The 13,710-nt window shown below is 40.3% G+C and overlaps 2 protein-coding genes across 5 annotated transcripts in view; one reads left to right on the top strand and one right to left on the bottom strand.

Annotated features, from left to right (window-relative positions):
- fgf14 (fibroblast growth factor 14) overlaps positions 1-8,988 on the top strand; it is a 103,180-nt gene extending 94,192 nt beyond the window's left edge. For 3 of the 4 annotated variants that reach the window (XM_071479693.1, XM_071479701.1, XM_071479721.1), the window contains exons 4-5: positions 3,338-3,536; positions 5,325-8,988. In XM_071479693.1, coding sequence (XP_071335794.1) covers positions 3,338-3,536; positions 5,325-5,467 — 342 coding nt within the window. In that variant the 3' untranslated portion in view covers positions 5,468-8,988. Of the gene's footprint in view, positions 1-3,337; positions 3,545-5,324 lie in introns of those variants that run through there. The other variant, XM_071479711.1, reaches the window with a different exon arrangement.
- The window catches only part of itgbl1 (integrin, beta-like 1), a 42,237-nt gene continuing 37,319 nt past the window's right edge, over positions 8,793-13,710 (bottom strand). Inside the window, exons 10-11 of the mRNA XM_071479626.1 lie at positions 13,057-13,170; positions 8,793-9,632 (exon numbers count right to left, since the gene is read on the bottom strand). Coding sequence (XP_071335727.1) covers positions 9,544-9,632; positions 13,057-13,170 — 203 coding nt within the window. The 3' untranslated portion in view covers positions 8,793-9,543. The remainder of the gene's footprint in view (positions 9,633-13,056; positions 13,171-13,710) is intronic.

Below are 13,710 nucleotides of genomic sequence, written 5' to 3'. Positions count from 1 at the left end.
AGCAAAATGAGAGTTAACTTTGGTGTTGCCTTCCACCGCTGGAGACAGTTCTTGGTTAGTAGAGGAGTGAAGTTTGGTGCTGAACATACAGTGGAATCCAAAAGACCTCTGGACCCTACTGTACTTTTGGCCGAGTAGGCACTGTTAGCAGTAATATCTGGCATATGTGTGAAGAATTGTTGACCACAAATGAGGGAAAATCAATAAGGATAGTCTCTCTCTTGTTTCGTGGCAAGACAGAGATCGAACATGATAAAAGCCTGTGTCTTGTTGTTGACATTTGACACACTTAAAATGCAGTCAGCAAACAATGTCTGAAATCAGCTGCCATCACAGCTCTGATCTTCAAGTGAAACTGATTGTGGTGACTGACAGTGTTACGTCTTTGTTCACCATCAAGCATCATTCCACAAACAAACCACCCCCACTTCCTCTGTCTCCGTAAACAAAGGCAGACTTTTTGTGCGTCTATGTGAAGGCGTTTGATAAGCCACAATTATGGCCTTGGCACCAGCCTGTATGATTACTTTGACTCAAGGCTGTTTTGTAGGTGCCATATAAGTAATCAGTGCTGGGCTAAACCTGGACCGGCATCAAAATGATGTGTCTAATTACAGCAGCCAACCAACCTGCGGTGCAGCTCACCTGACGAGGAAAAAGTAGAATTAATTACCTAATTGAAGCAACTCAGGCAACCATGAAGGTAAAACTGTTTTACCTTCTAATCGGCTCAGCAGCAGAATTTGCTTCAGTATTAAGAGCACGTTTAAACATTCTTTCAGGGAACAAAGGTTATTTGGTTTTACAAATGAAACAGTACAATGAAGACATTTGTTCTGGTTTTTGGCTAAAGATCACCCAAGCGAGTTTATTTTAAATATAAAGGGAGGGTCGTTCCCTCCCTTGAGACTTCTCTTGTATAATTTGGGATCTAAATTGTACTGTAAGTGTTGTGTGCAGTCTGTAACAACCTACTGTGTCGCCTGCCTGTCCCAGGAGATAGGACGCAGCTCAGCCTCTCTGACAACTTGGACATAATAAACAGCCATTTGATGAACTGCTGCTTGCTGCTGATACACAATAAATCCAAATGGTGACAAGAAAATGAATAATGATGGGGTCAAGCCTGGGCATCATCCTGAGAGAGTGTCCTTTTATTTGAAAGGAACATGTTAGATGTCCTTATGCTCGGGCTTTTATCATGTGCTTCAGTGTGCAATGTGTCTTCCTATCAATAGATTGTTCTGCTCAGCCTCTGTGGTCTGCTACGGAAGCAGCCTTAATTTTTCTGATCCTAATCCCTACTTTTGCCACGAGAATAGTCTGAAGTTAATTCTCTTGTGTAATGTAATCGCTGCTGGTGAGACAGAGCAAAGTCGGAGTGCATGATTTCCCAACACATATCTCACATAACAGATCACCACGCTGATGTCTCAATGACTGCACTGACAGTGATGACAGTTTCTCACTGTGATTGCAACGTGAAGAATCACAGCACCTCTTCCTCACATATCAGCCCGTGCTGTTGTTATGCATCATGCATTTGCGCCCTCCACTCAGAAATGCCTAGGACTCCTCATTCAAGGATAGAGAGGGCACTCAAAATACAGCTGGGTGCTTGTCAGGATCATTATGGTCATCGCAAGTGTCTCTCCGCCCCTTCCTGTTCAGCTCCACTTTCAATTGAATACTGACTACAGGACAAGCTCTGACAGGAGTAATTCACCAAGGGGCTAATTATACCATAGTCATGGTGTAGGGTGTCCTGTGTTCAAAACTGAGCATTTAGCCCATGAATAATGTCCTGTAAAGCTACAGTACAAGAGATTTACAAAGAGAGACTCAGCGTTGTAACTATGAAATCAATCTCCAGGGGAATAATTGAGAACACTCAATCACTCTACAGATCCATCAGCCAGTCCACCACTTTTGTCCAGACTGAGATATCTCAACAGTCATCAGATGGATTGCCATCAAACTTTGTATTTACATTCACTGTCTCCAGAAGATGAAACCTACGAACTTGGTGACCCCTGACTCATCTAGCACAACTGTGAGGTTGTTGTTTTTGGTTTTAAGTGAAATATTTTGACATCCATTTAAGACAGCAACACAAAGGCGGCAGCCATGTTTTTCCTGGATTAAATGTGATACAGTATAATTATCTTTCACATTTGCCCAAATCATTCAATCAATCAGTCATGTAGAAATATTTAATGTGCTTTGAGTTGGATGGTGACACTAGTATCCTTCACAATCTCTGTTTTGCTTAGAAAGAATTGACAGTTCTCATTTTAGGTCTCTAAGGAGTCTTCACACTGAACCCAGACCCTGACATTGAGAACCACTGTGGTGCAGGATTTATCAGAGGATTTTTACATATACTGTCTGTAGTCCTATGAGCCAGCTCATTGTGAATTGCTTACAAAAAATGTGGCAAAACCCTCCATTGTGATGATGGTGCTTTGATTAATACACCTCGATGAATGCCTTTATTTTTAGCTTGGCAGGGCAGACAATGTGGAAACACTTTTTATTACCCTTCTGGTTGGAGATGAATGGGCAACAGCAGAGAGAGATGTGGTGCCTCAGTGTTCATTCGTCATTGCCAGATTGAGGTGTAAAGGATGGAAGAGTCACTTGATTAGTTCTATCATTATTCGTACAAAGTTCAGAAGGCAGTCATAGACAAATCGCTAATACAGGATGTTGTATTTGGTGAAGAATGATCCCCTCTGGGATTTGCCAATTAAAAAATGTTTGAGGAACAAGCCAGGAGTGTCTGGCGAGACAACCGGGGGGAAAAAAAGTGCTGATTTTTCCAGTGCTGGGGTCAGAGCCTAACAATATATACTTTCTGCTGGGAACATGAGCTAATTGACTAAACGAGTGCTCTTACATCTGATGTCAAGGTTAAGGCCAAGGAGAGAATGAGAGTTGCATTTCATCAGAGCAGGTCATTAGGCCTGGCTTGAATCAGACATGATTATAGTGAGATAGACTCTGCAGTGCTCGTCCTTTTCCTGACAGGTGGGGGTATGAAGTCCATTTTACCTGGCGAGGCAGTTTCTGAGCCTGCAAGATTATTCTATACATTGAGACTGAAATAAAGGTGGCGTGCGTGCTGGTGACCTTCATACAAGTTCAAATATAATTTATGAATCTGACTTCTGTTTCATTCTTACATAATACGAACCATAAATTATTAATTCGACTCCACTGGAATGTCTCCCACATACCGTATATCACGGACAAATGAAATTTTTTGTTGTTAAAAACAAAAAAAAACAACAAAAAAAGATTATGATGTCACTGGTGCTTGTTTGTGTCTTTGCAGGAACTCTTTACAGCAGAGTGCAAGTTCAAAGAGTCGGTGTTCGAGAACTACTATGTGATCTACTCGTCCATGTTGTACAGACAACAGGAGTCGGGGAGAGCTTGGTTCCTAGGGCTCAATAAAGAGGGTCAAGCCATGAAGGGGAACCGAGTGAAAAAAACCAAACCAGCTGCTCACTTCCTGCCCAAGCCATTAGAAGGTAAGTAATGAAAAAGTGAGATTTTGGAATAACATATCCTTGCTGTTATTTTACATACATAAACCCTAGAGCTTTTTGGTTTGTATTTTTCATTAAGTAAAGTAAAAAAAATCATGTTTTAAAAATCTGAATTTATCATTGTTTATTTTAATCATTAAAGGTTAGGTGTAGGGAAATCCTTATTCTTATTGTCAATACATCTAATGAAAAGACTCAAATCAATAATGAATTAATAGTGCTAATAAATATTGTTTGTAGTCAGATCTTGATATGGGTTGATCCTCTGTGCAGCCGATCTCCATGGTCCAAAATCTGTAAAAAACATAAATAAACAAAAGTGCTGCAATGGGTGACATGTTCCTTTATTATGATGAATACAGACACTGCTGTTTATTTTTATCCTTCATACACTGTCCTGCTCTCATAAATACTCACTAGTGTACCCAGCAAGTACTAATATGTAGTTAATAGTTTCCAACAAATGCATGATTTACTCCAGTATTGGTAATGTTTACTGCTCAGCTGTTTGTCGAAACCACGGAGCAGCCTTTAAAAATTAAAGCATGTCTTTGTGACCTGTTTGATTTGTGTCAGTAGGAAAAATTGGTCTCAGGGTTGGTTTTGGTCTTTTAATGGAATTTGTTGACGATAAGAGAAATATTTAATATCATCATCCCTTACAAACTCAGATCATCCAAATCATAAAATAGCATTTTCTCAGTTTCAGTTTTATATTCAGAGGTTTTGAGTTGCCTGTCTCTGAAAGCTGTGTGCCCACCATCGTTCCAGGGTGGCAGCAAAAGTCTCAGAGATGGATGTCTCAAAACGAAACCAAAGCTATCTTCTTTATCTTTTTTTTTGGGTGAGACGACCTTACAAAAAAAAAAATCAAGGAAAAGCTTAATAGTACAAAAATATGTATTATAAAAATACAACTCAACACTATGTAGTTTTCTGTCTTTTAAGTTTTCAACCCACCTACAGAGTCAAGGGCCACAATCAGCAGCTCATTTCCTCCGCATTGTCTCCTCACAGTCAAAGAAACCTCATTACTGTAAACTCTGGCAGCTTTTTGGTGGAGGTTTCAATAAATGTGGATTAAAAAAAAAAGAAATCTACAGTATAAAAAAACTAAAAGTGATGAGCATGGCATGGTACTATACTTGGTAATGGTACAACCGCTGCATGTTAAATATATTTACATGATATATAGATATATATATATATATCTATATATCTATATAGATATATATAAATAAATATATATCTTTGACATAGTTTTGTATTTATGTGCTGACTCTGTTTTGCTGCTGTAAGCAGACAGCGCAGGATGCAGGGCTGCTCAGTAAGTGCAGTATGAAATGTTGATAGTCCAGCAGATGCCACCATCACTCTCGTCAGCCACCGGCCTGATTGCTTCCCATCATTTAAACATGGAATCAGGTTGAAGTGTCCTGTCAAGGCAGTAATACAGCTGTAGTGTAGTGGCTGTAAAGTGGGGAGATAATGAGACACTTTTCACTGTTCTGTGGAAAACCATGCGCTTAGATTGAGAATCAGCCCTGATGGAGACACATAGCATGAAGCCCATGGGCAAAAGATGGATCAGCTTTTTTTCCAGTGCAGGTCTGAGGGTTTTTCTTCTGCATAAACCTATTCAGCTTTCCCTTAACAATACTCACTATTGTTTCCTTTTTCAAAAGTTTTAGACAGGTGAACTTGAAAGGTTCTTGTTAACACTTTTTCCCTTGTCTCTCTCCTCTCTGTCCTTATCCTCTGCCCCTCCAGTTGCCATGTACAGAGAGCCATCGTTGCATGATGTTGGAGAGACATTGCCCAAGGCGGCGGTACCTCCCAGTAAAAGCACAAGTGAGCCGGCGGTGATGAATGGAGGTAAACCTGTCAGCAAGCCCGACAAGCCCACCACATAGCCACACCTGACCAGTGCCCAGTGTGTGTGTGTGTGTGTGTGGAGGTGGGCGGGTGGGGGAGCATGATGGAGGCAAGGCTTTTCCCGACTAGACTCCAGACCCTCTTTTCTTCTGTGGATCAGATCCAGGCAAACCTTCCTTCCCTTCTTCTCTTGCTCCTCCTCCTCTTTCTCCGCCTCATCCTCCTTTTCTCCTGCTGCCTCAGCGTGGGGATGGATTCTGAGGCGGCTGAGTTTCTCCAGCACAGGGGGGGAAGAGGACCTCTGATCATGGAATGCCTTTAGACTCCTCTGAAACTGTGAGAATTCATGTGAATAACGTGTGTTTCACAACCACGCTCGTCGTACTTTGCTTGTTGACGGTTCATCCAAGAAACCCTCCCCCTCTCTATAGCGCCCTGTCGGAGCAGAGTGTGTGTACCTTCAGATCTATTTTCTATACCACAGTTCACCAGCTATGTTCTGGGATAGAGACTGTATAGATAGAGTAAATATTTGGACTGTCGTCCTCTATTTTTTACGAGTATGTTCCTCTCCCTCTCTTTCTATCTCTAGTCACACACTTTTCTCTTTGTCAAGTAACCTAGAAAAGATAAAAACATTTTGCAAGGGGGTTGTGTGATTTTCTAAGAAACACATTCACACAGATATAAAATAAAAACATACACATATACAATACATATATATTAAAAAAAACTATTCAAATTTTCTTCTTGCCTACAACATGCACACACACTTACAGACACACAAAAGTTTGTGGGGGAAAATCAGAGATGTTGCTTTTTTACAGCTGATAAAAAAAACACACTGGAGGCTGGCAGATAGCTCCTGCAATCATAGTTGATGAAGTGCTAATTACCGTCACCGCAATCAATGCGAGGAGCTCCCTACACACATACAAACACACACACACACACACACACACACATTTATAAACAGATGTGCGTGTGGGTGGGAGAGCGCTGGAAGGAATGGTGTATACATATCACTATCTAAGTCCCACCAGCGGTTCAGTCCGCCTTCTCTGGTAAATAGAAAACCTGAAGTCTATTTTTCTTTAATCTTATTTCAGAGCGTGGGCTCTAGGAATATCTCTAGGCCTTGTAGGCCTCCGTCCCTCACTCGCTGACTTCTTTGGACTATAAGGCAAGGCTTGTGGCTTTGACCCAGATGGTCTATAACTGCAGCACTGGCAGCCATCTTATAGCAGCGTCTACTTAAAGCCAGAAAACAACATGGCTGAAAACCAGTAGGCGACATTTATACTGGCTGCATCCCTATTTGGTTCAGCAAACTAAAGCATGGGCAAGGTTAATATTGTGTTCTCTCTTCTTGCAGCAGTTATACAAGAGATGGCTTATATTGTAACATTTTCACTGTATAAAACTTAGGGAAAATGACTATTAAAAATCATAACTTTTTAAACGACTAGATATTATTATAATTATTATTATGAGAGGATTTGTCTCCTAGCTCAGCATGCAGAGTCCAGTACTGATCATCTTGGCCTGTCACGTGCCTGTTTGGACCTTGATTCCCCGGCATGCAAAAACAGGTTCCCAGTCCCCACTGGGCCAAAGGTGCCTCACCCACCCAATACATCCATGTAGAGGACACGTAGCATTATCCATTGAGAAAACCACACTCAGATGTACTCATTCTGAAATGACCAAAGTCTTTTTTTCATCCCAAGAAGAACTGAACTCTTTAACTCTTTAAAAAAAAAAAAAAACTAATCTGATTCTCTCTCTGATTCAATTCATTCAAGCTTTCACTGTGATAGCATTTGTTCTGTCCAGCAGAATCAACTCGACTGATGTCATTTTGGAGAACTACGTATACCTTGAATTAATCACGTGCATGTATTTTCTATGAGGAACAAGGTATGGGTATGGTTCTTCACTCTGTTTAAGCTGAAGAGCGCTGACGCTCGGTGTGGGAGTCGAACGGGCATGTTGTAGGCTACGGCACACTCACACCTCATCTGAAGGTAACCCACTGCACTTTGTGTTTCGCATTTCCATCACGACTGTTAGCAGTTAATCAAAGCTCTATCTGATCAATCAGTTTATAACGTTTTAACGCCTTGCTTTAACGATTCTTTTCCTAATAGTTTTGTTAGATAAGGTTTAGAATATTAAGTAGATTGTTGCTGCTGTATGCTGCTAAAACTGCAACTATATTAAGAGGTTGATTTGGTAAATATAATTTTCTGAGTTTATTGGGATTACACATGACCATTTCTTACAGCACATCAAAGCACATTAGTTAGACTTCAATATTTGTCTGTACAAAGCTGTTAATGTTATAACAACAATGGCGTAGACGCGCACACACACATACACACACAGGAGCTGGAAACCATTGTAGCTGTATTTGAGGATGGTGTTGTGTCCTCGTTACAGCCAGTCATCCTCCACTCTTCACAAACTCTACATGCTGGGCTGGCTGCTGCTCCAGCCCTGCAGTCCAGTTAACTGGCTCCTCCAAGGCTGACTTTATTTTTGTAAATGACCAGTGTGTAAATGTACATCTCTGTTTGGATCTCTGTAGCCACTTCTTTTTTTTTTTTGGTCCTCATTTTCTCTTGTATACGGGTCGTGTGTGATGTCGTTTTCTCTAATCCTAATCACTTTTGCTTTGTGTGCCCCCCCCTTCAGATGTGTTACAAGAATATTCTAGTAAAATTAGTTTATTTATTGCTTCAGTTTTCAACCTCTTATTTTCTACGTTGTCCCATCTGTTGCATGGGGAGAGGATGGCATCGATGAACTGCATGTAGTAGGCTATGTCTATCAAGAACTGTTGGTATGTACCGCTAATTTTACATACATATATGCAACGAGTTTGTCTACACTATACAGTTTGTGTTTGTTGTATACACATATACAACATATTGAATAAAATATTTATATAAAGGTGTACTGTAATGTCAGTATCATACTTAATGCAATATAGTGTGCAGTATATTATTGCACCTGTCATTTTTGATGGGACAAAGAAAACAGAGGGGTTGGCTAGTTTAAGCATGAAAAAGGCCAAAGTAGAATTTACATTAAATTTTCTTTGTGACTTCTTATATCGGTCCTCTTTTCAAGTGGTGACTGAGCTCTTGTGTCAATGCAGCTCTCATCCCCTGATGCCACCTTTTGAAGTGACATGGACATCCAGCATGCCACAACTAAACTATGTATGCCCTTCTCTTTGTTTCCTCCACTTAGAATTTAACCTTATCACTAGTATGAGTTGAGTGATTACGTACCTTCAGTACAGCGTGGGTTTCATGGCAGATTGTTTGGTTTGATTTCCCAGTGGAGAAGAATAGGCACTATTAAAATGATTTATTTTCAAAAATATATATATACCATTGCAAGTATGCCCATTGGAGTTATGTCATGTTATAACAAATTTGTAACCATGTATGATTAAGGTCTTCGCATTGTTTTCCATGCAAAATGTTGTGTCATGCGGCACATTTAACGTTTTATTATTAAAAAGAAATAAAAACCTCAAACAGTAACATCTGCCTCGAGCTTTTGAGTGAACTTTCAGTCCAGCTTGGGAGCAACACCTCGCTGTCTACCATTTAAAAACACACCCACATTATCCCCCGCAGTATCCCACATATTCCAAAAATATCACTTCACTAAAAGAACATGTTCTTCTCTTTCCAATGTTTCGATTTGTCATGTACCTGCATCCTATTATGTGCAGCCTTCTGGAATATGTAAGCGTTCCTATGTTATTAAAAAAAAAAAAAAAAAAAATTAATCATATATAAAGCTGTTTTGGAAACATAAACGTTTACATTGTTATATGTCTTAAACAGAAAAATATGGTTGTTTCTTTTCACCTACAAAATCCAGTTTTAAGAAGGATCACTTGTATCCAGTACAATAAAAGAATGAATGCTGTTAGTGATACGCAGAATTATATCTGTGCTTATGTATGTCTTCTTCCTCCTCCTGTGGTTTCCAGGCGGTGGTGTTTTACCAGCCTGGCCGTGACGGTCGGTGGTGCTCCTGGTCGCTCCGGGCAGCCAGGCCTCTTGCCTCTAACCCCAGTGTCCTGTTCTCCTCAGTACTCTGCTCCCACCCAGATTTCGCAAGCGTTCCCTGTCCAGCCGTCCCAGCACTCACAGTTGCCGCAATTGCACAACCCATTCCCTGTGAGGAGATGTGAGAAGAAAAGCTGTGAATTAAAAGAGCTGTGCCATCATGCCTGACCTTTAACAAGGTTCCTCTTTTCACACCCTGCTTCCCTGGGTGCAGCTCTCTGGTGGGGGATTGAGGCGAGCCACACGGCTCAGGACAGTTTGTGGCTTTCCACTGCTTTTGCCCACACAGTAGAGGAGAAAACTCAGGTTTAATTAACAGTGAAAAACCTTTACACTTTCTATGGTCACCACAGCTGTACAAAGCTGAAATGTCCTTAAGTCTGACCTGTCTTCCGTCCTTCCTCCTTCCTGTGGTGGTGATAAAATACAGTGATGCTATAGGCTTAAAAAATGGTTGTATTGGATTTAAATACAAGATGAAATATTTTCCTTTATACAGTTTTACTAAGTAGCTTCCTATAAGTAGCCTCAGTTTGGAAAAAATACATGTCTTTTTTCAACCGCTAAGGAAGCAGGATACTAGCACAGCCATATTGGTTGATATGAGATGCACTGACATATTGTCTTTAGGAATGAGGATATATTTATTTTAGGTATGAAGACACTCACAGTAGTATAACATCCTACTCAAGGTCCCTGTCTGTTATAATCTAGTACCCCCAAGCTTTCTGCTAGTTCCCTGTGCTGTCAGAGATACCGGGGTTAGGAGGAGGACTCCTGCTGGCCCTCTGTCACACAGCTGAACAGACATATCTACTGCAAAATATCTCTGTGGGAGAGGAGGGAGGAGAGAAAAGGTGATGGATGAAACAATGAAAGTGAGGTGGAAAAACAGAAGGCAGCAGAGATGGGTAAGTAGGTGAGAAAAATAACAAGGAGAGTGTGATAGGAAGGGAGGACAAGGAGAAAGGGATTTCTCAGAAATGGTTGAGCCGGTTGTTGATCTACTCATTCCAGAGAGCAGACGAGACAGATCTTCCTCTCTCTTAACTCCATGTGTAAATCCAATGAGGAGACCAAAACCAACAATGCTTCATTCTGTCTCGCAATATTTCTCCACTTCCCTACCCTGTCTGTGGCATGTAGCCACAAGCCCCTTGGTTCCTACTGAATAATAATCTTTTATATCACAAATGTACAATTTCATGTCTTTAAAAAAAATCTACATTACTTCCTAAAACAGCTGGGCACTGTAGTTTTTAGCAAACACAACTCATACAAGAGTAAACAGTGCATTTATCAGGAACTTTTTTTTTTTTTTTACCGTGGATTAATACACATTTGGTACTTTACTGAGCATTTACAACACCGAACTGCAGTGTCCACGTTAATTATGGGCACCATAATGAAGGAACATGTCACAAATATTTTTAGGCAACAAAGAACCTCCATGGTGCAGAGAAAAAAAGCTTTGGCTTCTCAGAGATTAGTTAATACTAAGAGAAAAATGAAGCACATCACAAGCTCAATAGGACCACCCATATTCTCACTGGAGTGGGAGAGGGAGGCTGCGTTCATGGTTGACGCTCTCCTGTGTGTAACCTTCAGCATTTGGTGAATCAATGCTCAGTTTCATAAGGAATTAACTCAAACCAACAGACAGGTTTGTAATTATGTTCCTGACACATGAGCCTTTTAGGTGATTGTAATAGTTCTGATGGAAAAGAAAAACTGAAACCATTAGAGCAATTTCTACAGATTGGTGAACATGACCCCGATGAACACCATGCTGCATGGTGACAAAATGTAATTTATTTCTTTTCACACTTTTACCTGTGTTGCAGATAGCTGTATAGACCTTTTTTGTCTCTTCTGAAATGGCGGCTGAAATTATCATATTCAGTGCATGAAATTAACCAGCAAGCATTCCTAATACGCTGAATTTTCCACATCACTCATCAGTTGTATGTGTAATGAGAATCTACAGCTTTGAAGGGGCCATGAAATTTCTGGATGCAGAGTAATTTATTGGCAAACTTGCCAAACAAATTTTTGTATCATTATCATTAGTATCAAAAAAAAAAAGATTGCATCACGGCTACCTAGAGAAGAGAGGAGTGTCTTTTATGTGTATATTCAACCCCCTTTTTCTGTAATTGCCTTTTCATGTGAAACATGTTAATAACTCTCTTATGCATATGGTAATTTTCACATACTGCTTATACTCCAGTTCGTAATATGGTAATGAGGAACATTTAACAGACATTGTCATACATTTTCTTTGTTTTCTCCCAGTGTTACACAGTTTTTAAGCAGCGTTTGTCTGCATCTGGAACCACTGATGTGCATTTGAATGACATTAAGGCTGACATTTGGAGTCATGAAGTCATGATGAGAAACACTTCTGAACAGCTGTCCAGGTTTTGACAGACCCCGGGGCAAAAATAATTATAAACATGTACTGAGATTTCCATTATCAGTGGGGAGAAGACGGCTCCTGTGGATAAACGGCTATATAGAGGAAAGTGTGTGTGTGTGTGTGTGTGTGTGTGTGTGTGTGTGTGGGTGGGTGTGTGTGGTTTGTCTCAATTAATTTGTCTGTTTTCTGACTCACAACTATAGATGTTCACATTAGTGGGATTGGTAAAAAAAAATTGGTAGATAAAATGGTGTGTGTATGTGTGTTTCAGTTCTGAGAAATCAAAATCCGAGGCCCCATTCAGAGCGGCACCAAATTACATGGAGTCCACAAGTGTCACGCAAGTAGCCCTGTATATCTGATACAAGATATTATAATTATTATTATAGATAACATGGTACTGTATGTCATTATCACTGCTTGAGAAAATATTTCATAAAATCAGTAACTTATGTAAAAAAAAAAAATGGTGGAAGTAGTATTCAAATCATTTACTTATATAAAAGTAGAAATACTACATTATAAAAATATTCCTTTAGGAGTAAAAGTCTTGACTACAGATGTGAGTTGCATAAAAACAGCTGCACTTCAGGTATGAAAAGTAAAAGCAGAGTGGGCTGTGTCAGTGTTTAATGATAATAATATTAGATCATAACACTGAATAACATGTAATTGGTGCTTTAAAGGAGATGTTTATAGGTTTTCTCTGCTGCCAAATGTGATTTCTCGCCGGGAGCGGGCTGTGGTGATCGCCACTTGACAAGAGCTTCGGCCATTGTTGCGTTTAAAAGAGAATAGAATGTAAAACGCCCTCTGAGCAGTGCTGTCTCTTCAGGCCAGATTGGAGGCTGCAGTGAGTCACTATTGGAAAGTGATGAGATGCTTGATGTTGAACTCAACCGTTCTTCTAGACTGATGAGTGAACAGCTGTTAATGCGAACGCTGGTTCTGTAGCTGTAGCAACATTTTCAATTAGCTCCTTAATTAGTTGTAGTTGATTCATGTGGGGATAATAATAACAATAATTTTAGCTATTTTATAATACTGTGGGGTGGTGTGTGTGTGTGTGTTTGTGTGCTTGTGTGTGTGGGGTGTGTTTCGTTTCCTACATTACCTGTGCAGATGAGGTCGTCGTGTTTGTCACACTCTCGGTCGTCACACTCACAGTACTCTCCAGACACCCACCAGTCTTGGGGAGAACAGATACACTGGCCACAGTGACAGGAACCTGCAACACACACACAAATACACAAACGTACACACACTCGCTCACAGAACTGTTAATGAACATCACTTTTTTTCATCCAAGCTGTAATATTCTGACAGTGTATAATTTGTGTCTCATTTTTACACCATTCCCTTGCTGCTTGTGTTTTGTCAATAAATGCTGTTTATATTATTTCCTATGTTCTTTATTTTACACAGAAGATTAATAGTGTTGGGCAGAGTGGATATGAGTTCTTCTCTGGGGAAACAGCTACTAGTATTCGTTTGTCACCAGGAAACCAATCCACCCACACTTTAAACTTCCTCTTCGCCAACAGTGTCTATTTCTCTCACTCTCGAGGGCAGCAGCAGGATAATAAGGTATTAAGGATTGGTAGAGGGAAACAAACCTACTGCTGTTTCCTTTATTTTTTTATCCAAAGCTTAAACCCTGAGGTCCAGCAACTATGTTTTCAATCTTCCCAATTTCTATCAGCATACAGCAGGTCACAGGAGCCCTCTATGAGAGGTGGGGGCAGACAGCGAGAGACAGACAGAGTGA

Source organism: Trachinotus anak, unplaced genomic scaffold, assembly GCF_046630095.1.
Source record: "Trachinotus anak isolate AG129_WGS33_773 ecotype Australia unplaced genomic scaffold, CSIRO_AGI_Tana_v1 ptg000001l, whole genome shotgun sequence".
NCBI lineage: Eukaryota > Metazoa > Chordata > Actinopteri > Carangiformes > Carangidae > Trachinotus > Trachinotus anak.
The sequence above is the reverse complement of the archived record's forward strand: the minus strand, read 5'-3'. Positions and strand labels throughout refer to the sequence as shown.